The sequence below is a fragment of the Anoplopoma fimbria genome, chromosome 17, assembly GCF_027596085.1.
Source record: "Anoplopoma fimbria isolate UVic2021 breed Golden Eagle Sablefish chromosome 17, Afim_UVic_2022, whole genome shotgun sequence".
NCBI classification, from domain to species: Eukaryota; Metazoa; Chordata; class Actinopteri; order Perciformes; family Anoplopomatidae; genus Anoplopoma; species Anoplopoma fimbria.
In genome coordinates this window covers 14,468,191-14,491,278 of record NC_072465.1, presented here as the reverse complement: position 1 = coordinate 14,491,278, position 23,088 = coordinate 14,468,191, and the positions used below count along the sequence as shown (strand labels likewise).

General features: G+C 40.0%; 3 protein-coding genes across 3 annotated transcripts; all 3 read left to right on the top strand.

Annotated features, from left to right (window-relative positions):
* The first annotated feature begins 665 nt into the window (after window positions 1-665).
* Window positions 666-4,973, top strand: chchd4b (coiled-coil-helix-coiled-coil-helix domain containing 4b). The gene is made up of 3 exons (XM_054617205.1): window positions 666-859; window positions 2,259-2,357; window positions 2,478-4,973. The coding sequence occupies exons 1-3, from the start codon at window positions 838-840 to the stop codon at window positions 2,834-2,836; spliced, it is 480 nt and encodes a 159-aa protein (XP_054473180.1). The 5' UTR covers window positions 666-837; the 3' UTR covers window positions 2,837-4,973.
* Window positions 4,974-5,824: 851 nt separating this feature from the next.
* uroc1 (urocanate hydratase 1) lies at window positions 5,825-12,176 on the top strand. Its single transcript, XM_054617020.1, has 19 exons — window positions 5,825-6,052; window positions 6,741-6,871; window positions 7,533-7,626; window positions 7,728-7,787; window positions 7,874-8,002; window positions 8,092-8,153; window positions 8,258-8,324; window positions 8,670-8,813; window positions 8,919-9,007; window positions 9,586-9,648; window positions 9,763-9,942; window positions 10,040-10,137; window positions 10,232-10,304; window positions 10,457-10,646; window positions 10,752-10,850; window positions 10,963-11,062; window positions 11,367-11,448; window positions 11,559-11,658; window positions 11,757-12,176. The coding sequence occupies exons 1-19, from the start codon at window positions 5,927-5,929 to the stop codon at window positions 11,895-11,897; spliced, it is 2,028 nt and encodes a 675-aa protein (XP_054472995.1). The 5' UTR covers window positions 5,825-5,926; the 3' UTR covers window positions 11,898-12,176.
* A 615-nt stretch (window positions 12,177-12,791) lies between these two features.
* Window positions 12,792-18,693, top strand: LOC129105830 (MAP kinase-activated protein kinase 2-like). The gene is made up of 10 exons (XM_054617037.1): window positions 12,792-13,408; window positions 14,606-14,745; window positions 16,147-16,211; window positions 16,303-16,382; window positions 16,474-16,600; window positions 16,824-16,899; window positions 17,041-17,165; window positions 17,951-18,036; window positions 18,127-18,207; window positions 18,309-18,693. The coding sequence occupies exons 1-10, from the start codon at window positions 13,145-13,147 to the stop codon at window positions 18,534-18,536; spliced, it is 1,272 nt and encodes a 423-aa protein (XP_054473012.1). The 5' UTR covers window positions 12,792-13,144; the 3' UTR covers window positions 18,537-18,693.
* Window positions 18,694-23,088: the final 4,395 nt, after the last annotated feature.

Here is a 23,088-nt window from a genome sequence, read left to right as displayed (position 1 = left end):
AGTGGTCTGTTGGAGCAGCAGCATCTCGACAGCTGACAAGAAGAAACTCAACAAGCTTGTCAGGAAGGCCAGCAGTGTGCTGGGGTGTCCACTGGATACGGTGGAGGTGGTGGGAGACAGGAGGATGATGGCCAAGCTATCATCCCTGATGAACAACACCTCTCACCCCATGCAGGACACCCTGGCAGCTCTGTACAGCTCCTTCAGCCACCGGCTGCTTCACCCCCGGTGTGTGAAGGAGAGGTACCGCAGGTCCTTCCTTCCTGCAGCTGTCAGGTTGCACAACCAGCTCTGCTCCCAGTAGACCACATGACACATGACACTAAAAACCTGTGCAATACAAATACATTGTGCAATTATAGTTATAATAGCTTTCTGTTTGTATATATAATATTTCAGTTATTGCGGATTCTTTACTGTTTTTATTACTTATTTATAATACTTGTTTTTTTATCTTGTTTTTCTTTTACTATGTCTCTTGTTTGCACTATAACTTATGCTGCTGCAATCCTGTAAATTTCCCCGCTGCGGGAATAATAAAGGATTATCTTATTTCTTCTTATTTTATCTGAATCATTTTGTTGAATTAGCATGTCACGTTACGACCTGTTGGGGGCAGCAATGCGCCACAGAGCGTCTGCGCTACCGGAAATAGAACAGGCGAAGAAGAAGACTCCACGCTCAAGAAGAGGATAGTTATGAAACAAGCTAGCTGATGCTGGACTCAAACATTTGCCATCTTCATGTGTTGTGCTGCGTGTCAGTAAGAGTCGTAATCCTCGGAGCTGTTACTGTTCATTTAAAATAGAGGAATTTATTCCGTCCCTGCGTGAAGACATGAGCTCGGTCAGAGATGAAGGTAACCATGCTGTGCTAGCCGGCTAGCTGATCTGGAAAGCTAACCCTGGAGTTGATTGTAGTCTGAATAAGAGAATAATGTTGGTGTTTTACAAGCCTTTTGTCACGATGAGATCCAGGTCTTAATATATGTACCTGACACATTGTGAGTGAACAGGACTGTTTCTGACAATGACTCACTGAGATGTGTTCATAGTCACCTTGAGTCCGTCCCTTACATGTTGTCCTTGTCATCACGACACGTCACGGTTTTCATTGTTAAAACATGTTGACTGTCGTGGTGTCGGTGGACATCTGGTCCAGAGGTGGAAGCAATTCAGCACATTTGCTCAAGTACTCCATTACAGTACAATTGTGAGGTGCATGCTGCTTTATTACTGCTATAATGTACTTCTTACATTATATGTATCTGACAACTATAGATACTACTTTGTAGGTAAATATATTACACAAGCCACATATGATACGCATACAAAATACATGGAATCTTTTTTTTTAGGCTGGTGACCCCTAACAAAGACAGCTGTGTTTATTTGGGGCTCCTTGTCATGTCCAGGTCGCCCAACCCCAAAGTTGTGAACAACTGGATTAAAATACCAAACGTTATAATAAGAAGTTTAAACTGGCTTTGATGCATCAGAATTGACAAGCTAATAAGATGATCACATGTAATAATATAACAGTCAAAGGGGACATTTTACATTGTTGCGCTGATAATTATAGTTATGTAAAGGATCTCTCATGCTTCTTTCACCACTGAACTGGTCATATCACTAGGCCACAATCACAGGCAAAACATTTTCATGTTGCCTTTTCCTTCAATTCTCATGTTGTAGGTCTTATTTTGTGTTGTGCCATGATTGTTACCACAACCTATTGATCTGTTATGTATATTTTTGATATATTGCTTGGTCTGTAAATGTCAGAAAAAGAGGCAGAAAATAGTGTTAAAAGCCCACCACAGTTTTCCAGAACCAAAAAGGTCAATCAAATCGCTTGTTCTGTCCAATTATTTAAAACAGCAGAAAAGCAGCAAATCCTCACATTATAGAAGGTGGGAACAGCCGATTTCTTCTGGATTCTAATTGACTAATGGGTTCACTGATTTCAGCATTAAACACCATACCATGCCCCAAGGTGCAGTGAAGAGATGTACACCAGTGATGTAAAGCCTGTTTTACAGATTCATATTTACCTGTCTGGCTCCAGTTAGGAACGTGCAGTACACTGTTAAAATGGTGATGCAACAGTTGAACCTGTGTTTTACTTTGTTAATCTGAGAATCTTAAATTACATTGAGGTAGTAGATGTCATTTAGCCAGCCTTTGGTATGGATTTGGTGCCGCAGTTCTGATCACTAACAGTTTGTTTGTGTTGTCCTTCCACATTTTTCACAACAGGTAAAGACCGAATTATCTTTGTCACCAAAGAGGATCATGCAACACCCAGCATTGCAGAGCTCGTAGAGGAGGATCCTAATGACCCATATGAGGAAGGAGGTGAGGAACAATAGAACTACCAAGAGGACCCTGTTGTCAGGCTTATTTGTAGCTCAGGTTTAGTTTGAAAAAGGCAAAATTACAATCTGTTTATTAATTTAAACTCCTCTTTCATTCTAGGTCTGATTCTTCCCACTGGGGAGATAAACTGGAACTGCCCCTGTCTGGGTGGGATGGCCAGTGGACCCTGTGGGACAGAATTCAAGGATGCTTTCTCCTGTTTCCACTACAGTAAGGAGGAGGTGAAGGGTTCTGATTGCCTGGAGCAGTTCAGTGCCATGCAGGAGTGTATGCAGCGTTACCCGGAGCTCTATCCACAAGAAGATGAGAAGGTGCAAGAACAAGAACGATCATCAGAAACAAAGCAGACCTCACAAGATTCTGCATCTGCAGAACCGTCAGGTGCAGACTCAACATCTGCCACCAAGCAAGACTCTGATACTACACAACCCAACACAGAGGGCTCAGTGGAAAGCTAATGATGAGCCTCGATGGCAGTGTGAGCCACAAAGCTATAAAGGTGCTAAATTCCAAATTCAGAGCATAATTATGATAGATGGATAGCCTTCAGACAGCTCTCAACACGGCAATGGCTGAGCCGGCGGTGAGCAGCTAACAGCATGAACAGTGAGAGTGACTTAATTCTCTGTTCAGGTTGACATTACTGCTCTATGTCTTTACATTGCAAATAGTTGTTTGTTGCAATATTAGTGCTCTAAATTTTGGAATTTAGCCCCTTTTTTAAAGTCCAACTGAAATCACAGTTAGTCAAAAATAACATCAACCTTTTGTTTCACATTTACTGTCAATAGTTTTTTCTCATAGAAAGGAAGAAAAAAATTCAGGGAAATAGTAGAAATGCTCATTTTACTCTCAGTGGCTGAATGGGTTTGTTTGTGTCTGTGTTTGATTCACAGCAGATTGCAGGCTTAGTTAGCCAGCAGGGGAAACAAAGTGAACTAGAGACCATCTTATGATGGGATCACACCAGCCTGGACGCCAAATCGGGCCAGGGGAGTAAACTTGATCGGACCAGGCCCATCTTTAAACTTGAATGTGATTTTGGCCCAATTCCAATGTCATCACACACAGATTCACAGACTTTGATGCTCTTTCATGCAAAGGGTTAGGACTGTCCCGCTATCTAATCTTCGTGTGTTTGAGGGCTCACTTGAAGACATTTTTAGCCCTTCATTCACACTTTCCATAAGTCAGCATTTCTGCAGGGGAAGCACGCAGGCGGAAATTTTTTTTTAAACAAGAGGAAGGCACATGACTGTTCAGCCTGGCATATTAAATTAACACGGAAACATAATGGATCATTTGAAAATATCCTCTCATCTCGCAAGGCAGGAGCCTGTAGGACATTCGAATCAGGCAGTGAAAGATGTAAAATAAATCCCCACAGTTGTACATAACATGTTTTGCCGTTGTCAAGGTAATTTGATATGTTGCCGCAGAGTGCTTTCCCATTTGTATTTACACCATTTCAAGCCCTTGCAGCCTCTCACACTCATCCATTTACCAGGTGACGTCAGTTAAGTCCCTGAGGGTTCAGGGTTTAAGGCCTTGGGTGGACATTGGGATTGGGCCTTTGATCAACTACACATCTATAAAGTTTCTTGACTGAATCTTGCACGGTTGCAACACTATCCTGGTCATAAAATCTGTCCATAGTCACAAACAAAACTAGTGTTGTTTTTTTGCGGTTGGTAGCAAACCTGCACTGTAATTTCAAACCATTTGCCGACAGTGTGCTGCTAGCATTGAAGAGTGAAGTCCACACCAGCATCTGAACTGACCAAAGGGATATTTGTAGGTAAGTTTACGTGCTGTTTAATGAGCTGCAGCTGTCCAGCTAGGCTGCAAACTGACATTAGCAGTCCACTTTTTATATTTACACACATACACACCTTTTGGTTTGTGATGTTTTTCCTCAGAGGGGAACAGAGTAGATATATGTGCTTCAGCAGACGAAAAACATGACGATCAATTCCAATTTAACATTAATTCTATTTATTTTTTATTTAAGACTGGCTTATCATTTTCTAAAACTAATACAATGCTATCAATGAAGAAAATATATTTAATGTTTAGATTCAAGTGGGCAAAACAAGATTAAAGAATCTGTAATTCATCTAGAGCCTGGAAGACCATGGTTATTATACACTTAACATCTCAGTGTATTTTTATTTTTTTCCTTTGTCTCACGGTAAGATGTTTTAGTGCCCATATTGTGATTAAACCTTACTCTGAATTTGTAAAATAATAGTAAAAACATGTTTTATGCTCATACCCTTTTTATTTCCATTCTCTTATCTGTGCTATTTTCTTGCAATGTGCATTTTACATGCACATTATGTCAAAGTATATTCATGTTAGACTTTGACTCAAAGTTTATATTAGTAATGTTACTGATAATATTGCTAAATTCACAGAGGAGTGAAGAATGTACTGAAGACTACCTTTCATCTCTACTGTGTAGTGTTTAGTGGTGTGTTTCCACAGTGGCCACCTGTCAGATAGGACTGCATTCCTTCTGCTAATCTATAACCAGACCTAAAACTTTTACCTCAGCTAAACTTAACTAAACCAATTGTGTCTAACACAGGACTGATTAAAGTGAATATTGTTGAAAGTTTTATAATAAAAAAGTATCTGACGTTGCAATAATGATATATTTCTGAAGACCAAATGTTTAAACTCATGCAGCTATAGCAGAGGGTAACTTTGAGTTGTCCATAAACAAAATACACAAGAAACTCTTTGCTTTAACATCGTTACTTCCTTTGAAATATGGTTTCACTTAATTAATTCAGAATCAAGAAAATACCCCAAAGCATCTCTAAATGCATTGTTTGCTCTCTACCAGTGACTTGAATTTCCAAAGATCAGGTATTTCAGAGGTTTAGTGCATTAATGAATTAAGTTAATATAATGAACCACTGTTACTTAGTTTGTACTTTCTGCCATCCCAGGTGCAAAATATTGACCATGTTAGCTTGCTGAAAAGTTGAGAAAAGTGAGAATTAGGACGCTAGCTATTATACTTACTGAGGACAATTTTCTAGAATGCATTTCACATTGTCTTTATAATATTATTAGGCTACACATGCACCCACTGGACCCCATCAAAAGTATGATATTAGTTAGCTGTAAATGTGCATTTTTTCATATGAGACTTGATCGGTAAAAGATGGATGTATCTTTGGGAAAAACATAATTATACATAACAGTTGTTGATCCGTCCAAAGGTTCTGAAACGAACTCAAGCATCAGGGGTCAGAGGTCAGTGACAGTGTTTGTCCACTGAAGCATGTGCCACTTTAAACTCCCTCAGGGATCAATAATTACCAAACTGTTTTTTTGTCCGTGCCGCACCATTGGTGGATTGCAAAGGGCAAAGAGGGCCGGAAAGCCAATGAGACATCGCCCTGAAATCTTCACAAGTACACCGTCCCAGTCTCCATAGTGGACGGTTTTCAGTGAGGGTGAGAGCTGCCTTCAATCTCCAGCGTGAACTCTGTTCAGGTTTTTGCTCAAGTGTCTGACAGAAAATCTCAAACAGGATGTCTTCCTTAAAGGAGATATGCAGTGGTTTACAGCTGGATCCTTTGCCTCTGAATCGGGGGAGAGACCCCAATATGCCACATGCACCTATGCGGACCCCAAACCTTACAGCCGAGGAGGAGAGGGTGAGAAATGTTATCAACCTTTGTCACTTAATAATTTGTATTTTAATCAGTAGTCCGAGTACATTTTATGACATGTATAACCCTTCAATACAGGTGAAGCTAATTTGATAAATAATGGCTACATGCCATTTAATGCACACTTAAATGAAACACAGGAATAATGAAGAGGTACTACTGTGCTTTTCCGTATATAACAAGTTAAAAATACTTTCTGTGAATAAAACTCTAAAGTGAAGATTTCATCTCTAATGGTATGGAAAACACTGTTCTGGGACCAGCTTGGCTCCTGTCAAACAACTACAACTCTAACAAATAGACTACCTTTAAACATCATGAAGCAATGTGAGAGTAAGCTAAAGGAGGTTTTTAGCTCACTATCATTTGCTTTACTATAAATGTATCTGTGTGGAAGCACAATTTATTTGTATGCCTTGCTGTGTACTCTGACTTATTACATCATCAGTGTTGTGTCACAGACTGCCCCAAAAAATTGATTATTCTCTAAGGTCCTCAACTGATTGCCCAAACTCAGAGCAAAGGCTTCAGTCAATAATTAAAAGAGACACAGTGAGCGCTCTGCCTGTTACACGTGTAAAGGATCTGCTCATCAATCTGACTGTATCGAAACATTGATGTGCAGTGTGCAGTGTTTATATACTAATTCAGTGTAAATGTCTCTTCCATCTAGTTGGCGCTGAGAAATGCATTGCGTTATTTCCCTCCGTCCACCCACGCAACACTTGCTCCTGAATTTGCTCAAGAGCTGAGGCAGTATGGACACATCTACATGTACCGCTTCTGCCCAGCATTACGCATGAGGTGAGGCAACCTGACCATGAGGCAATATTCGATATCCAAGTGTGAAAATAATGTATTTTCTCGTATTCATTTTTTTTTTTGTACCTTTGACATAAATTTATTGAACAAAATCTTTGATCTAGTTTTTTAAGACAAAAATATGTGCTGAGGAAGAATATTTAACAGGTGATCCATTAACTTTATTATCGGAAATGAAGGTAACAGTATTGATTGACAATGAAATATGAGTTTAATATTGTGCTAAATGAAAATAAAAACAATTGATACAACAAAGCTAGAACGTAGATCGTGAAGTGTCTTTTCACTGCTTATATATCGGTCAGTAGGGCTATAAATGACCATCCTGCTGTGTAAGATTTTCGCCAAACCTTTTGCTTTTACACAATGGTTTGCTGCTACAGACTTACTGGTCGGGTCTAACCAGGAGGTTAATGTTAGCTAACTTTAGATAGACATTGCTGTATAACCGGCACCTAGACTTCTGTTGACCTTATGACTTTAGATAAACCTTTTATGTGTGTACCACAAAACAAAACAGTAACACACCTTCGCCAGAAGTAACAGGAAATCAATGTGTCATCCTCAACTTCAGAAACAGTTAGTCTTGCTTGTAGATGGTATTGTCCAGTTTTGTGATGGGAGATTCCCTCTGTCTCCTCAGAGCTTACCCCATCGATCAGTACCCGTGCCGCACACGTCAAGCTGCCGCCATAATGCTCATGATCATGAACAACCTGGACCCAGCAGTCGCTCAGGTGAGCCTCTAACACAGCTTGTATTAAGTAGCAAAGTGTGGGAAGTGTTTTGTTTAATTCATGATCCCAAATGACGGCTTTATTTTTCTTTTTTCCTTCAGTTCCCCCAGGAGCTCGTCACCTACGGAGGGAATGGACAGGTGTTTAGTAACTGGGCCCAGGTGAGCCTTGAGTTAGCTGGTGTTAAGTAACAATGAATAGAGTCTAAATAGATACATATTAACGACTTGTGTGTGTCTGGGTGCAGTTTTGCCTGGCTATGCATTACCTGAGCGAGATGACAGAGGAACAAACTCTGATCATGTACAGCGGTCATCCCATGGGCCTGTTCCCCAGCCTGCCTTCATCACCTCGCGCCATCATCACCAACGGCATGGTAACTGCCAAAAACACATCTGATTAAACTTTCATCCAACATACATCCCTGTGTACTGACACACTCTCTCTTGTTTTTGTATCCCCCAGGTTATCCCAAATTACTCATCTAAAAATCAATATGAAAAGATGTTCGCCCTTGGTGTATCAATGTAAGTTTAAATGGGATTTTCAGGGAGAAAATTATGCTGAGTTAAGCTTCATGTGGGTCCAGATGTCTTGATGTAATCTTTGTTCTTTTGTTTATTGTATTCAGGTACGGTCAAATGACAGCAGGCAGCTACTGCTACATTGGACCCCAAGGGATTGTTCATGGCACTATGGTTTGTGAAATGATTAGGAAAAGATGAGCACACAACACTCCAGTATTTCAAAAATACTTTTAATCAGTGGTTCCCAAGCTGTGGGTCTGGACCCCTGAAGAGGTTATAAGATTAGTGTCACAAATCTGTAACAAGAATTTTTTTTTCACAAAATTATACTTGTTTTTAATTATTCTGAAATACTGGATAGTTTCACCACTTTGGACCACTAATAATGATTTAAATTAAAAGCTTTAAAGGGGCAATACAAAGGTTAGAAAAAGGTTGGTAACCACTGCTTGAACCCATTACCTGTATGTTGTTGTTCCTGGTTTTTATTCACTTCCCTGAGGTTTTTCTGTTTAGCTGACTGTACTGAACGCCGGTCGGAGGTACTTGGGCTCTGATGACTTGAGGGGGCGCGTCTTCATAACCTCCGGCCTGGGGGGCATGAGTGGAGCTCAGGCTAAAGCTGCCGTCATTGCAGGTTGTATTGGTGTGATTGCAGAGGTCAGTTAGTGTCCAGTCATTTCCCACAAACACTCACTGCTGACTGAGCGAAAAGGAAGGAAGTCCTGTGTGTCAGAGTGACTGTGAATTTGATTTTCTCTGTAGGTGGATGAGGCTCCTCTTAGAAAGAGATTTGAGCAGGGCTGGCTGATGGAGATCACCAGCAGCATGGAGCACTGCATTAAACGCATCAGGTAACAAAGAGAAAAAGTAATATTAGTCTGCAAATTATTATAAAAAAATGTTGCCGCATACTCACCTTTACTCTTCCATGCTAAGCTAATTTAACAAGCTGCTGGCAGCAGCTTCATGTATACAGTACAGAAATGAGAGGGGCATCAAGCTTTGTCTTGAAAGAAAGCAAATTAGTGTATTTTCCAAAATGCCAAACTTGTCTTTTATTGTTCATTTCAATAATTTCAAATTGTCAATTTTTTACTACTTTATTTACTGTTGGGTAGTTTAATCTATACAACTGTATCATGTTTTATAAGCTTATCATATTTATGGTATGTAAAATCTTTATTTTAAAAGTAACTATGTCTCTCAAATTAATGTTGTGGAGTAAAAAGTACAATATTTCCCCTAAAAAGCAGAAGAGTAGTGTAAGTGTATAAGTACTATGGTATAGTATACGAATCCACAGTTTTCACTAAGTACAATACTTGAATAAACCAACCTGGTCAGTCTATTGTTATGTGTACATCATGTTAGCATGCTGCACAGAAGAGACAGTAAGATGTTTCTCATTACATGCATTTGTGTTTTTCAGAGAGGCCAAGAGCTCCAAGTATCCCCTCAGTCTTGGTTTCCATGGCAACATTGTAGACTTGTGGTAAGTGAGAGGTGAAAACTTCCTGCTGCCTGACACGAGCCAGGTCTGCAGCTGCAGTGAATGAGTTACCTTTTGTTAAACACTCTTGACATCTTTTTCCTACTTTCTAACCAGGGAGCGGCTGCTTTTGGAGTATGAGCGGACAGGGGAGCTCCTGGTGGATCTGGGTTCAGACCAGACCTCCCTTCACAACCCATATAATGGAGGCTACTACCCAGTCCAGCTCAGCTTCCACCAGGCAAATCAGCTCATGTCGACTGATCCTAAATGTTTCCTAACAATGGTCCAAGAAAGGTAATATAAATCACAGTGATGGACTTTTCTATGGTAAACTATTCTGCAACATTTGGGTCTATTGAGTCGAAATAATGGGTTTTACATGCAATCACAGCCTCTGCAGACACATTAAGGCCATCAACAAGCTGTCTGATGCTGGTATGTTCTTCTGGGATTATGGCAACGCATTCCTCCTGGAGGCACAGAGAGCTGGTCAGTAATCTAACACTTACATATACTAACTCAGAATATATAATGATTATCATTCAGTACAATAAAGAGGCTTGTGTTTATTGTTTTTTTATAGGAGCAGATGTAGAAAAGCCTGGCGGAGGGGCAACAGAATTTCGTTACCCTTCTTATGTCCAACACATTATGGGGTGAGCCAATTATTCAATCTAGCATTGATCATGTAATAGAACTGTATAAAAAATGTGTAAGTCTAGAAAAAGACAGACCTCTTTATTGTGATCAGACCTTTTCTTCTTCCTATTAATAGTTTCTAATTACTCTACTTCCACCTCTGCCGCAGGGACATTTTCTCTCTGGGCTTTGGCCCCTTTCGCTGGGTGTGCACATCTGGCGACCCCAAAGATCTTGCTGAAACGGATGATATCGCTGCAACTGTCCTGGAAGAAATTAGTGCAAATGTGACTGATAAAATCAGACAGCAGTACAATGATAACATCCGCTGGATCCGAGAGGCTGGAAAACACAAAATGGTGAGTAACTTTCTGTGCAACCAATGCCTTGATTCAATGAAAATCTAATGTAAAGGTATGCAACTGCAAATAACAGGATTTTCTCTGTTTATTCTCTATGTTTAGGTTGTGGGATCTCAAGCCAGAATCCTCTACTCTGACCAGAAAGGAAGAGTCTGCATTGCTTTGGCAATCAACAAGGCTATTGCTGATGGACAAGTTTCAGTAAGAGGATAAACTGCCTGCTATGAAGATCATTTCATGTTTACTGCATTCTCCATGATATCAAGTTTTCACCTGAGTCTCAACAATGTCTCGTGTTATTTCTGTTGTTCAGGCTCCTGTGGTTATTAGCAGAGACCATCATGATGTTAGTGGCACAGACAGCCCATTCAGAGAAACCTCCAATGTGTATGACGGATCTGCCTTCTGTGCAGGTATGTGGTGTGTTAGAAACCAATGGCTCTAACGTTATATAGGACAAAAACACTGTAACGTGCATTGTTCTGTGGGCAACGATGCAATAAAATCAACTTGGAAGTGGAAACATTGCCAACATTGTGACATATGATCAAACATGAGGGAGAAGCACTACAGTCCTCACAGATTCTGTTCCTAGTTGCCCTAAATGTAAAAATACAACACAAAAATGCATTTCCTGTCGCTCTTCATTCCTATAAACCATTAACACTGCAGGAATCATTTTAGTAAGTCAGAGCTCACATTGTCTCCCCCTTACAGACATGGCGGTACAGAACTTTGTCGGCGATGCATTCAGGGGCGCCACATGGGTAGCCTTGCACAACGGTGGTGGTGTTGGATGGTAAGGCTGGCTGGTCATCCAGTAAACAGAAATGTGTGTGAACGTTTTTGAATCATCAACCTGTCACAAAGTCAGTGTGTTTATTCCTTTATCTCTTGTCTAACCTACAGGGGCGAGGTAATGAATGGAGGGTTTGGATTGTTATTGGATGGCTCAGAGGAGGCAGCAAAGCGTGCCAGACTGGTGCTCAACTGGGACGTCTCCAATGGGGTGAGAGTCTAGAAAGGAGAGCAGCATGATAGATTCCAGCCTCACTTAATGTTTACAATGTGCTCTAATGGCTTCAATCCGTTTTTTGTGTGCTGCAGGTGGCTCGTCGCTGCTGGTCTGGAAACTCAAACGCCTATGAGACCATCCAGCACACCATGGAGGAGAATGGGCAGCTGCGTGTCACCATGCCCTTTCCTGTGCAGGATGAGTGCGTGTTGGACCGAGCCCTGCAGGGATAGCCAACATTTTAGAGCAGGTTTTAAACAGCCAGCAACATGTAGCCACACAGCAAGGAAACCTGAAACTGTAATCCCTTCAGTAGTGTCTAAATCAGGCCTTATCCAGCTTTTAAAGTCATACACTTTAGACGGTCAGTACTGGTTAATGAATCAGTGGCAATGTTGTTACATAAATTGTTTGCCATGAATCAAAGAAAAGACAAAGTAGGTTTCAATTGGCTGAATATTCCTTGTTTTTTTGTGCTGAAAATTAAACTACAAGTATGTGTTAATGATAAAGCCTTTATGAGTCATTTGTATATCGGTAATCTACAAAATAATTGAAAAAAGCAACTTGCTATGAAGGAACCAGAGACAGATCACTCACACAATCACACAAAACTTCGTATGTTGTTCGTCAACCTGGCTAAAAACTGTGAAAGAGGAGTGACCATACGTTGTCCTTAGAAATGCAATTGTGTCAATTAATTACATGAGATACAAATAAGGTTTGACTATAAGCATATTAGTAGACATGGATCAGAAGAAAAGAGCATATCCAACCATATAAGGCAAACAATAATAGGGCCATCCCCGGCTTCACTGACAGTTTACGTCCCATCTGTGTGATACAACATCTATATAGGACTCAGGACACTACTGCCCCTCATCGGGGGTGACTCTACAAAAACTAGATGAAGGGGACACACAATATTCTCTTAGGGAAGCCCTTGACTTCAGCCATATATTTAATACATTAACGTCTGTTTATAGCCTTGGGTGTTTTCTGTCTCTCTGCTACCCTGCCGTGCGTCTTTACGCGTGGTTGTTCCTTTAAGAAAATGTATTTGGGACGCTCCGCGCTGACGTAAGGGAATTGGAGAGCTTGGTGAACCCCGCAGGAAGAAGACGCAGACAACCGTGATGAGGACCAGGCAGGAGCACCGGTTTTTAAAGCTTGTTTTCTTTCATCTTACTCTCATTTAATGTGATGTAGTATCTCTACAAATAACATCCAGATATCTATTGGGATCTTTTGAACTTCTCTATGCTGGTATAACGGTGTGGATTCAGACCTCCGCCCTCTTTTGTGACAAGGAGGTTTTCTAGATTTCATACCTCAGTTTGTTCGTACAGTGTTCAAAGTAGTGCGGGCAGCACGAGAGTTCTCTGGAAGTACGCGAATGAACTAGGATGACACCGGATACTTTTGGCTGCAAACATTGAAGACATCGGCTCTGCATCACTGTTGGCTTTAACAAATAAAAATGTATCATAACCAGGAGGAGGGTACGGTACATTCCGTCAATGCGGAGCACGGGACGGCGCACCACAGTGACACCAACAGCCTGGGAAACAGCTCGGGCAGCGGCTCCACTGACCTCCAGCCGCCTGCTTACTCCAAACTGGAGTTCAGCAGGCATGCAGTGACAGATGACTATAAAATCACAGCTCAGGTTCTTGGCCTGGGCATCAATGGAAAAGTGCTGGAATGTTATTGCAAGAAAACGGGAGAGAAATGTGCCCTCAAGGTGTGTGTGTTGCTCTGCTTCTTAACCCTGTGTGATCTGAGTAGTCCCCTGGAGGCTTCTGTCACTAAAAGAGCAGCCATCAATTATTCATTTATTCGATCTCCACCATGTAATGGTGTCTTATACTGAAAATGTGTCCAGAATGTTTACCTAATGTAAGGTTTGATGTCTAGCAATGATTTTGATTTTGAATTTGTAGGATTAGTTATCTGATGTGACGCAGATGAAATATGAAATCAACCATGAATGGGTGAAGCAATTATCTGCACTGAGCTACCCAGACAGTGGATGTTTCTGTCAGACACTGAGGTGCTGTCTGGGATGCTCTGACACAGTTTTCCACTCTGCTCTACGGTTGTTGTGTGGACAATGATCTGCCCTGTTAATACTTTACATAATCATCTGACATTTAACACATTTTATTACTCCTCTACGTTACATTAAGTATATAGCTTATCAAATGTTTGCAGTGATTTTTAAAAACCAACTTGGGAAATATGAGTTGTGAGTACAGTGCTGGTAAGTCAAAAAACAGCTGGCTGTAGGGTTGCAGCCACGCTTTGTGAAACACAAACAGGAAAAGCAGCTCCATGAGTTCCTTTTGCATGTTTTATTTGGAATATCTTTCGAGGTAAACCACAAGCCAAAAGCTACAAGGAAATGGAAATCTGTGGAACTAATCTTGTGTTCTGTGAGTGGTAAAGCTGTGATTTGTGCATAGGCTTTAGAGGAAAGTCAAACACTCATATTTCAACCCCTTGCCTCCTGTAGGGCTGAAAATGAATTGCAATGCACTCAAGGATTTGGGTGGGGGTCTGCATGTCTAGGAAAATAGGATATCCTCCTCCCCTGGCTGTGATACCAGAACTGCAGTACTGTGTCTTTAAATATAGTGCACATCGCCAAATGCATTCTTACAGTCGTCACTCTTAATGTTCTTTCCAGAAAATGTATATTAATGGCTTTAATAGTGGCCACTAACAGTGCTGTAAACAGTGAGTGTCTTCACAACAGAGCATTTGTTTGTCCCTGTGTGGGTTCATTGATTTCTTGCAAAGATGTCAAACTAATTCTTTAGAAAATAAATGAGACTTATCTACCTCGGAGGCTGTGATCTGCAAACATAAAACCAGATGCCTTTAGACACATTTGAAAGAGAGGCATTACATTGATTCATGTTTTTGTTATGTGGAGCAGATCCTGTATGATACTCCTAAAGCCAGACGGGAGGTTGAGCTGCACTGGCGAGTTTCCGGAGGTCCCCACATCGTCCGAATACTGAGCCTGTATGAGAACATGCACAAGGGGAAGAAATGTCTCCTCATCATAATGGAGTGGTGAGCATTACCAGCACTACGTTAATTATTGTTTGCTTGATTTAGGCCTTTACAGAAAAGCTCAAATAGATGTTATGTTTTTTTTCTCTAATTTGGTAGAGGTTCACATCAGAAACGGATTCTGTGAAGTCAGACAACCTAAAGCTGCCTTATATGTGAATAATGGAACAACCACTACAATGCCCTGTTCAGAAATGTTTGGATTGTATCTAGATCCAGCTGAGCTGGATTTTAGCACACATGTGGCACAAGAATGCAAATCAAATACATCTTGAGTGACCACTAGGGATTGGAATATAGTTTTGCACTTGCATTTGATTTTGTGGGTAATTGCCACTGCTAAACACTACTAAAAAAATACAGATCTTCACTCTCCCATACTTTTATTATTATTTTTGTTTGCATCATGGATAAAACAACTTAAAAATCCTGATTGTTCTTTGCTCTCTGAGGCGTCTTCCACATCGCAGCTTGTACTCTTAGATAACATATTGAGCCTAACTTAAACTAACTTGTTTTTGGAATTACATCATCCTTAAAGTCCTGCAGGCTTAAAAATATGTATATATATTTTTTATATTTTTATTTCTTACATAATCTGCATATATATTTGCTATATAACTCTTTGTAGCAATAACAAATATGCCCTTTTAAATATTTTTTCCTGTCTTTACACATTGCTGTCCATTGTTATTTTGTCCTTCTTTTAAATCATTTCTTGTAAATAATTAAACTCAGACCGAAATAGAAAGTGAAAGCTAAAGTGAGACATGACAATACAGAGCAACAGAGGGGCAAAGAGGTAATAATCTGATACAGACTGTTTTGTTTGTTGTAGTGCTATTGTTAACTACAGATTTAATGCATTTGCGTCTCTGGCCGCATGTAAAAGTGGCTTTAGTGACTGAATGCCAAAGTATCCTTTTGTGTTCTGGTCTGTGTTCACATTTGCAGTTATATAGCACCATCCACTTCTGATTCAAGCACATATAACATGTTTTAATGCAAAGAGTTAACATGGCCTGACCGAAACCTATTTTATTGGCATTTGGAAATTATTTCTGATCCACAGCTACATCATAAGGTAAACATTGAAAAAAATCTCATTTAAATCTGTAATGTCATGAACAAAAAAAATACATAATTTACATTATGTGGTTTTTTTTTGTTAAACTTTATAGTATGAATTGAATAGTTTGTTATATTCACTTTAAATCGTCTTTACTGCTTGAGTCACCTTGGTCTCCAGTGGTTCAGAAGACTGGACTCATCTCAACAGTAAATTGTGACTCACAATGACTTGCTTTGTTGTCAAGCCACAATCGCAGACGAGAACTGGGGTTTGTTGCCAAGAGTCCCCTCGCTGCCCCAGTTCTGATGTCTATGTCAATCTTGTCACAGTATGGAGGGAGGGGAGCTGTTCAATCGCATTCAGGCCAGAGGGGACCAGGCTTTTACAGAGAGAGGTGAGTTAGAGTTCACATTAAGCAGATTTGATGTGTGAATCTCTGCACTTTGTTCTGTACGTGTAACATCTATGTCATGTCTGTCCATCAGAGGCGTCAGAGATAATGCATGACATCGGCACAGCCATAGAGTACCTCCACCACATGGACATCGCTCACAGGGATGTGAAGGTGCTGCTGCTGCTACGGTCAGAAAGAATTTCTAACTTATATACATTGTTTTCGATTTCTAATTGTATTATTTTTCCCATGCACTTTACAGCCTGAAAACCTGCTCTATACCACCAAGGAGTGTAACGCCTCACTGAGGCTGACTGACTTTGGCTTTGCTAAGGAGACGACACTGCAAAACTCCCTCCAAACTCCCTGTTACACTCCATATTATGTTGGTGAGTGTTTACTGTTAAGCAGAAGTAGGAGTTTGAGTGACATCTGCTGTGCACTGCATTTCTGCCAGTATTATAAACGTGCTATAATAGAGATAGCTTTTTCATATGTCATTCACTTACATGTTGTCCATATGTGTCAGCATTTTTATCTGCTTTTGTGTGAGTGTGCCTCTCATTCTCCACATCATTCCGTTGTTTTTTCTGTATGTATTTGTCCATTCAGCCCCAGAAGTGCTTGGGCCAGAGAAATATGACAAATCATGTGACATGTGGTCTCTGGGCGTAATCATGTACATTCTGTGAGTATCATGTGCGTCTGCAACTGATGCAACTTGAACTATTCAACTCGAACTATTTTGGTATATTGTACATTCATGTTTTACTCTGCATTTTAGTTAAAGAAGACGGCAAAGTAAAATAGTCTCTTTTTCTGTTTCTAGCCTGTGTGGGTTTCCGCCGTTCTACTCAAACACAGGTCAGGCCATCTCTCCAGGCATGAAGCAGAGGATCAGGTTGGGCCAGTATGAGTTCCCCAACCCTGAGTGGGCTGACGTTTCGGAGGAAGGTCAGACTTTGGGCATAAAATGAAAGATTTCAAAAATGTAATGAGGTTCTTACTTTTTATGAAAACCAGCAGAAAGTCAAGAATAAACATGGCAGGCAATAAATCATATCAAGTATGTTTTGCAGAACAATAAAATAATGTTTAAAACAAAAAATAATTTCTAAATCAATATTTTGTGTAATTAATTCATTTCTTACAGGGTCCATTTGCTGTTCATCATCCCTTACTTAAACTGCTTATTTTGGTTTTATGACCTGCAACCTCCCTCTTTTTGTTCAGTCTGGTTACTGCAAACTACTTGACCAACACCAAATGAAAGACTGACAAAATTAGCAACTAGCTGCTGAACATGGTGCTACATTTTGCAGTTTAAGAGACACATATTTCTCTCAGGAGTTGGTAGAGACCAAAAATAGAGCTAAAAGAGAAGGACTCAGTAGAATCAGTAGACCAAAAGCACGACTACAAACGATTGATAATGTTGCTCCATATCAGCTAGATGTTTAAGTAAGCAGCTGCAAAAAAAGAGTTCCATAAGAAGTTATGAAAATAATAAGTCAGTGTTGTGTTAACAGCTTTTTTCCACAGCCGCCAAGTGGCAAAAAAATTAATTATTGCCGTTTAAATGTAGCAGGCTGCACAGACCCAATCACTTGTTTGAAAATACCTGAACAACCTGCACAACATCTCCAGTCAACACAAAAGAAACAAGATCATTATAACTCCATATTGCACTAAAGACTTATTGATCTAAATGCTTGACATTGTTTAACTGTGTTTTGTAGCAAAGCAGCTCATCATTCAATTACTGAAGACGGACCCCAATGAGAGGATGACCATCGGACAGTTCATGAACCACCCCTGGATTAGTGTAAATTATCACTTTATCACTTTGCCTATAGACCTGTATGATTTACTACCTTATATTCAAAAGATTTTTGTGTTATTTTTTATACTGCAGCAATCAATGGTGGTCCCTCCAACCCCCCTCCACACTTCTCGTGTTTTGACAGAGGACAAGGAGCTGTGGGACGATGTGAAGGTGGGACACACTCTGTTTGCATCTGTTTATTTTCAGAATATGACCACAAGGTGTCAGTAAAGCACCAGATTTACAGCACAAAATGTCTCGTCTCCCAACAGGAGGAAATGACCAGCGCCCTGGCAACAATGCGTGTCGACTACGACCAGGTTAAGATCAAAGACCTGGACACGTCAAACAACCCTCTGCTCAATAAGAGACGTAAGAGGCCTGTTCCTGGAGGAGCTGACAGAGGAAGTGACGATGGTGGAGGAAATGAGGTGTATAATAGCAACAGAGAAGTTACATTTTCTGAAGAGCAGGGGGAAATGATTATTGGACAAAAGTAGTATAAAGCCATGGAAGCCAGAGGGAGCAGTTTTCACACCAACATATCACGATTGTATTTTACCTACCTTTTCTCCTTCATTGGATCACTGCACTCAATAGTCTAACTAATGTCATTTATTGTCTTTGTTACCACTCTTAACGTAAAAAATAAAAACATTTTTTATGTTTTAATTTGTATTGTCTCACTTGTGTACAGTAAAACCATATTTGACACAGTTTGTTTGACACAAATAATGATAAAACCTCTCTGGTTATTTTTGCTTTCTGGTGAAAATAAGACAGTAAGTTGAGTGCAGGGAGTTTGCATCAGAGTGAGAAATTGGTTCTTCTTGCTGTAAACAAAGAAACACCGGATGTGGAAGTCATAAAATATATTTATTAGGCAGGATTTCATCCAACTAATTAGTCCTCTAGGGGAATAGTTTTGGGGTATGGTAACATGTTCATTCATGGAAAATTGTTGACTAAACTGAGGAAAATAGCGGCATAATAGCTCCTGCGTGAGCCTAACACCCACTGTTCATTTTTCATGTGCAGAGCAGATGTAACCAGTGGTAGAATAATTTTAAAACGAACAGTTTTCAAGTAACTGTCTTGCAGTTAAAGTTCTACTTAAGTAAAACTACATACTATAAACTACATACTATAAACAAAATATAAAAATTGATGTATCAAAGGAAATAGTATTCATTAAGCAGAAAAATGACTTCTGTCAGTATTGTATTATTGTACAGCATTCACAATAAATTGAATATAATCACTATTTTAATTTTTGATGGTGGGGCTGGAGCTTTTTATAATTGCATTTATAAATACTTTAAATACTGTTTACTTCTGAAATGTAGCAAAGTAGAAGTATAAGGTAGCATAAAATACAAATACTCACGTCAAGTATAAGTACCTCAAAATTGAACTTAATGTATTTGGTTATTTTTCCCGGTTTGTTGTAGATTATGTTGTTTATCTTTCAGAGTGTCACGCTGGGACAGAACAGTGATGTGTGAAGTATAGGCTGTGTGATTGAAGCCTACCTTATATATACATTTTGAATACATATTACCAACAAATGTCTCTTGACATTGACTGTATGTAGAGTTGTTCAGATAGAGAAGGAAAGCCACAGTGCATACACAACGTACACCAAGTCAAATTAATTTGCATGATTACCAGCTGCAATGGAAATAAAACCATTTAAACCAGTTACGGTCAGGACTGAATGCACTGGGTTCAGAAATAAATGACAGGACGAGTAGGTAGTAACTGTAGTGGTGAGTAAAAGGTGAAAACAAGGGTTTTGTGATGGCGTCAAGTCTACTTGCTGGATGTAATGTAAAGAGTGATCTCCTGACCATCCGTGAGAAAAGCATCCTCTTCACTATGCTCGAACCTCAGTGTAAGGTCAGTTCATTACTGTCACTTTAAATTCCTATCCTTGAAATACAACGTAAAAAGAATGTACCTCTGGGTTTTTCTGTATTTATAAACATTTGAAACAATGCTCGGCAAAATTAAGTCTTTCTGAGACTGTTATATACTTGTCATTGCCATTAATTACCACTTTAAGTATTAATGAAATGTACTAATAATGTTGCTTACAAAAAGCGACTGTGTGTTGGAAATCTAAATTATTTGAAAAGTAATATTTCATCTGCTGAGTATATGTGGATGGTATTGTATTACCTATTTGTTATCAGTGACATTTATCAGAGGAAGCTTGGTGGATGAATGGGCTTTCTATGAAGGCTGATTTGTTTACAGTTAGTATCTGCTGTTTGTATTGCCTGGGACGACCATGTTGAGTTACAAGAGCAGGTGCTGCAATATGTTAAAAATGACACTTTTTAAAGCACTTGTATAAAGCAAAGAAGTAAATAATGAAAAGAAAGAATGAAAAAAGAGGGGTTGTTGTAAAAAATTGTCATTCATGAAAGAAAAGATTGCGGTTGGTTTTATATACAGGTATTACTGTGTGTCATCAGCATAAGAGTGAACATTAGATGTCAAAGTGTATCATTAATAGAGAAAAGATGAGACTCTAATCTGGTGACCCAACAGGTTTTGTGTACTATGGATGATGATGATGATGACGATGGGGATGGTAGGACCTAAATGAGTGAACCTAGTTTATGTCAGGGCTGTAATATTATGGGAAGATAAATGGATCATTTCCCAGCATCATCAGCCTCTAAAAAGAGGTCACAATCTCTCTGAGGAGCTGCCTCTCTGCTATCTAACACTCTGAAACTAAACCAGAGTGTCTCAAGGAGTCAGAAATTACGAGTTGGTTAAAAAAACAAAAAAACTTCTGACACATTAAGAAGGCAGTTTTGTGGCTGTAATGTCCAAACTTTCTGAAACACTGACTGAACCATAAACCTAATCAAGAATTTTTTGGGGGGACTTGAAAGTCTTCACAACCAGAGAAGAGGCTTTAAAACAGCTCCACACAGTTTAATCCTTTTAGTCTGCTTTGGTAATAGGATGTGCAAAATGTCATTATTTTTGACCACCACAGCATTGATTAATCAATATTTTTGAACAGGGCTGAAGTGTATTTCATTTTTTACCATCTGTATGACTGCTGGTGTATTTCAGCTGATCAAAACTACAGTAGCACAGATACTAGTGGCCAAAGAGAACCAGGGGGAGAGTCCAGGCTGGAGTTGTTTGGGTTGTGGCGCTGTGTGTCTCATTGAGGATAAGTCCATTCACACCCACTTTATGCGTCTGTACTGTGTCAAGGTAAGAGAACCTTCAGAACTGATTATAGTTACTCCACCTACTATATTAGCATCTACTTTCCTTAATGAAGTGACATGTTAGCTTAATTTTGTGTGTCATTGCATATATGGGACATCCTTTGATTTGCAAACAATTGTCTTGCTAAGTGCCTGTACTTTACCACATGTAACTACTAAAATATTATTTTTTAACCCCTTTCCTTTCTTTCTTTCCCTTTATACCTCCCTTATCTTTCCTTGAACACAGCGTGCCAAGTTACTGTGGGAGCAGGAGCTGTACATCCCATTCAAGTACACTGCAACTCGTACATTCTTTCATACATTCCCTGCAGATGTAAGCAAACCTATTTTAAAGTATCAGCGTATGCAACATGCTCATCACAGAATTAGCATGAGTCAGTTTGAGGTGGATTTACTGTGTTTGCATAGGGCCACCAGGTAGGCCTCAACTTTGCGAAAGAGACTGAGGCAGAGGAATTTCATCTGGCAGTGGAGGATGTCCAAAGAAACCAAGGTTGGAATAACAACAAATCGATGACTCATTTTATGCCCATGATTCAAAGGTGTGTTTGCTCTTTCCTTTTAATAACTTGTTTCCTCTAATTCAAAATCTTGTGTTTCGCAGAAATGATGACCATGATGAGTGGAATAACATATTCTGAGAAAGAAAACAAGTCGACAAGTGATCCATCTGATTTAGGGTGACAAAATGTTCCAACACTATAGACATAAAAGATTGAACAGAGCAGAGGTTTAAAGTGATGGTTTACTTTTTTTCCCCTGCAGAATTAAGCTACTTGACTATTTGGACAAAAAGCAACATTTCCCCTTTTCACCAACCACCAGTTCAGTAAGTCAAATTATACAGTGAAATGCTAATGGCCTATATGAGCAAAATCACATATCTTGACACCCTCAAAGTTTAATTAGTCTGGAAACAACATGCTAAATGAGTCCCTTGATGTATCTGCTTGGAGAAGTTTAAGGATTCTGATGCTGCAATGAGGAGGCTGTTGATTCAATCAAGATTCACTGAGAAAGACTTGAAAGACAAGGACATGGCTGAAGCTGGTGACTTCATCACCAACCAATTTGGCAGACTAAAGGCTGTGCAGAGAGAGCTTGGGAACAGAGGTACTTTATCTTGAAAAAGGTTGTGCAGTGTATGCTCCTGGTATTCATTTTTTTTATGCTTCAAAAGCAAACACTTAAAAGTTATACTGGATCTTTTGAGGCAGTGCTTTTGCATTTCTGACAGGCCTAGGATCTCAGACATTGCCGAGAACTACAGCGGCGTCCATCTCCCTTGCTCTGAAGAAAGGGCCTTTGCCACCAGTTCCCTCCATCAAAGGCAGCACCACCTCCCAGCAGACACCACAGTACACAGACCCACTACACCAAAATCAGAGTCCTCCTCAGATTCCTCCTCCTCCTCCCCATCCTCCCCATCCTCCCCCTCCTCCACCTCCTCTGTCTGCTCCAGCTCTCGCAGAGAGGATCAGAAGGAGTGCAAGTTTCCAACCTGTAAGAGGACCAGGACACATGCTGTTACAGTTCTGTAAATTTGAATATGTAAAATGTGTGGTCTGAATGATCTTAACTTCTGTTTGCAATGTCAGGTGGGCTCATCAACAGCTGCAGAACGCGGTGACTGTATTCTGACTGCAATGAGAGAAGTATTCAGACAAAAGCAGTTGCTCCAGATGGGAACAGATGGGAGTCACATGGAGCTGGACACTGACAGTGACCAGCATCTTTAAAGACACTTTCGTTTCACTGTGCTATGTACGATGCACTCATTAAAAAATGT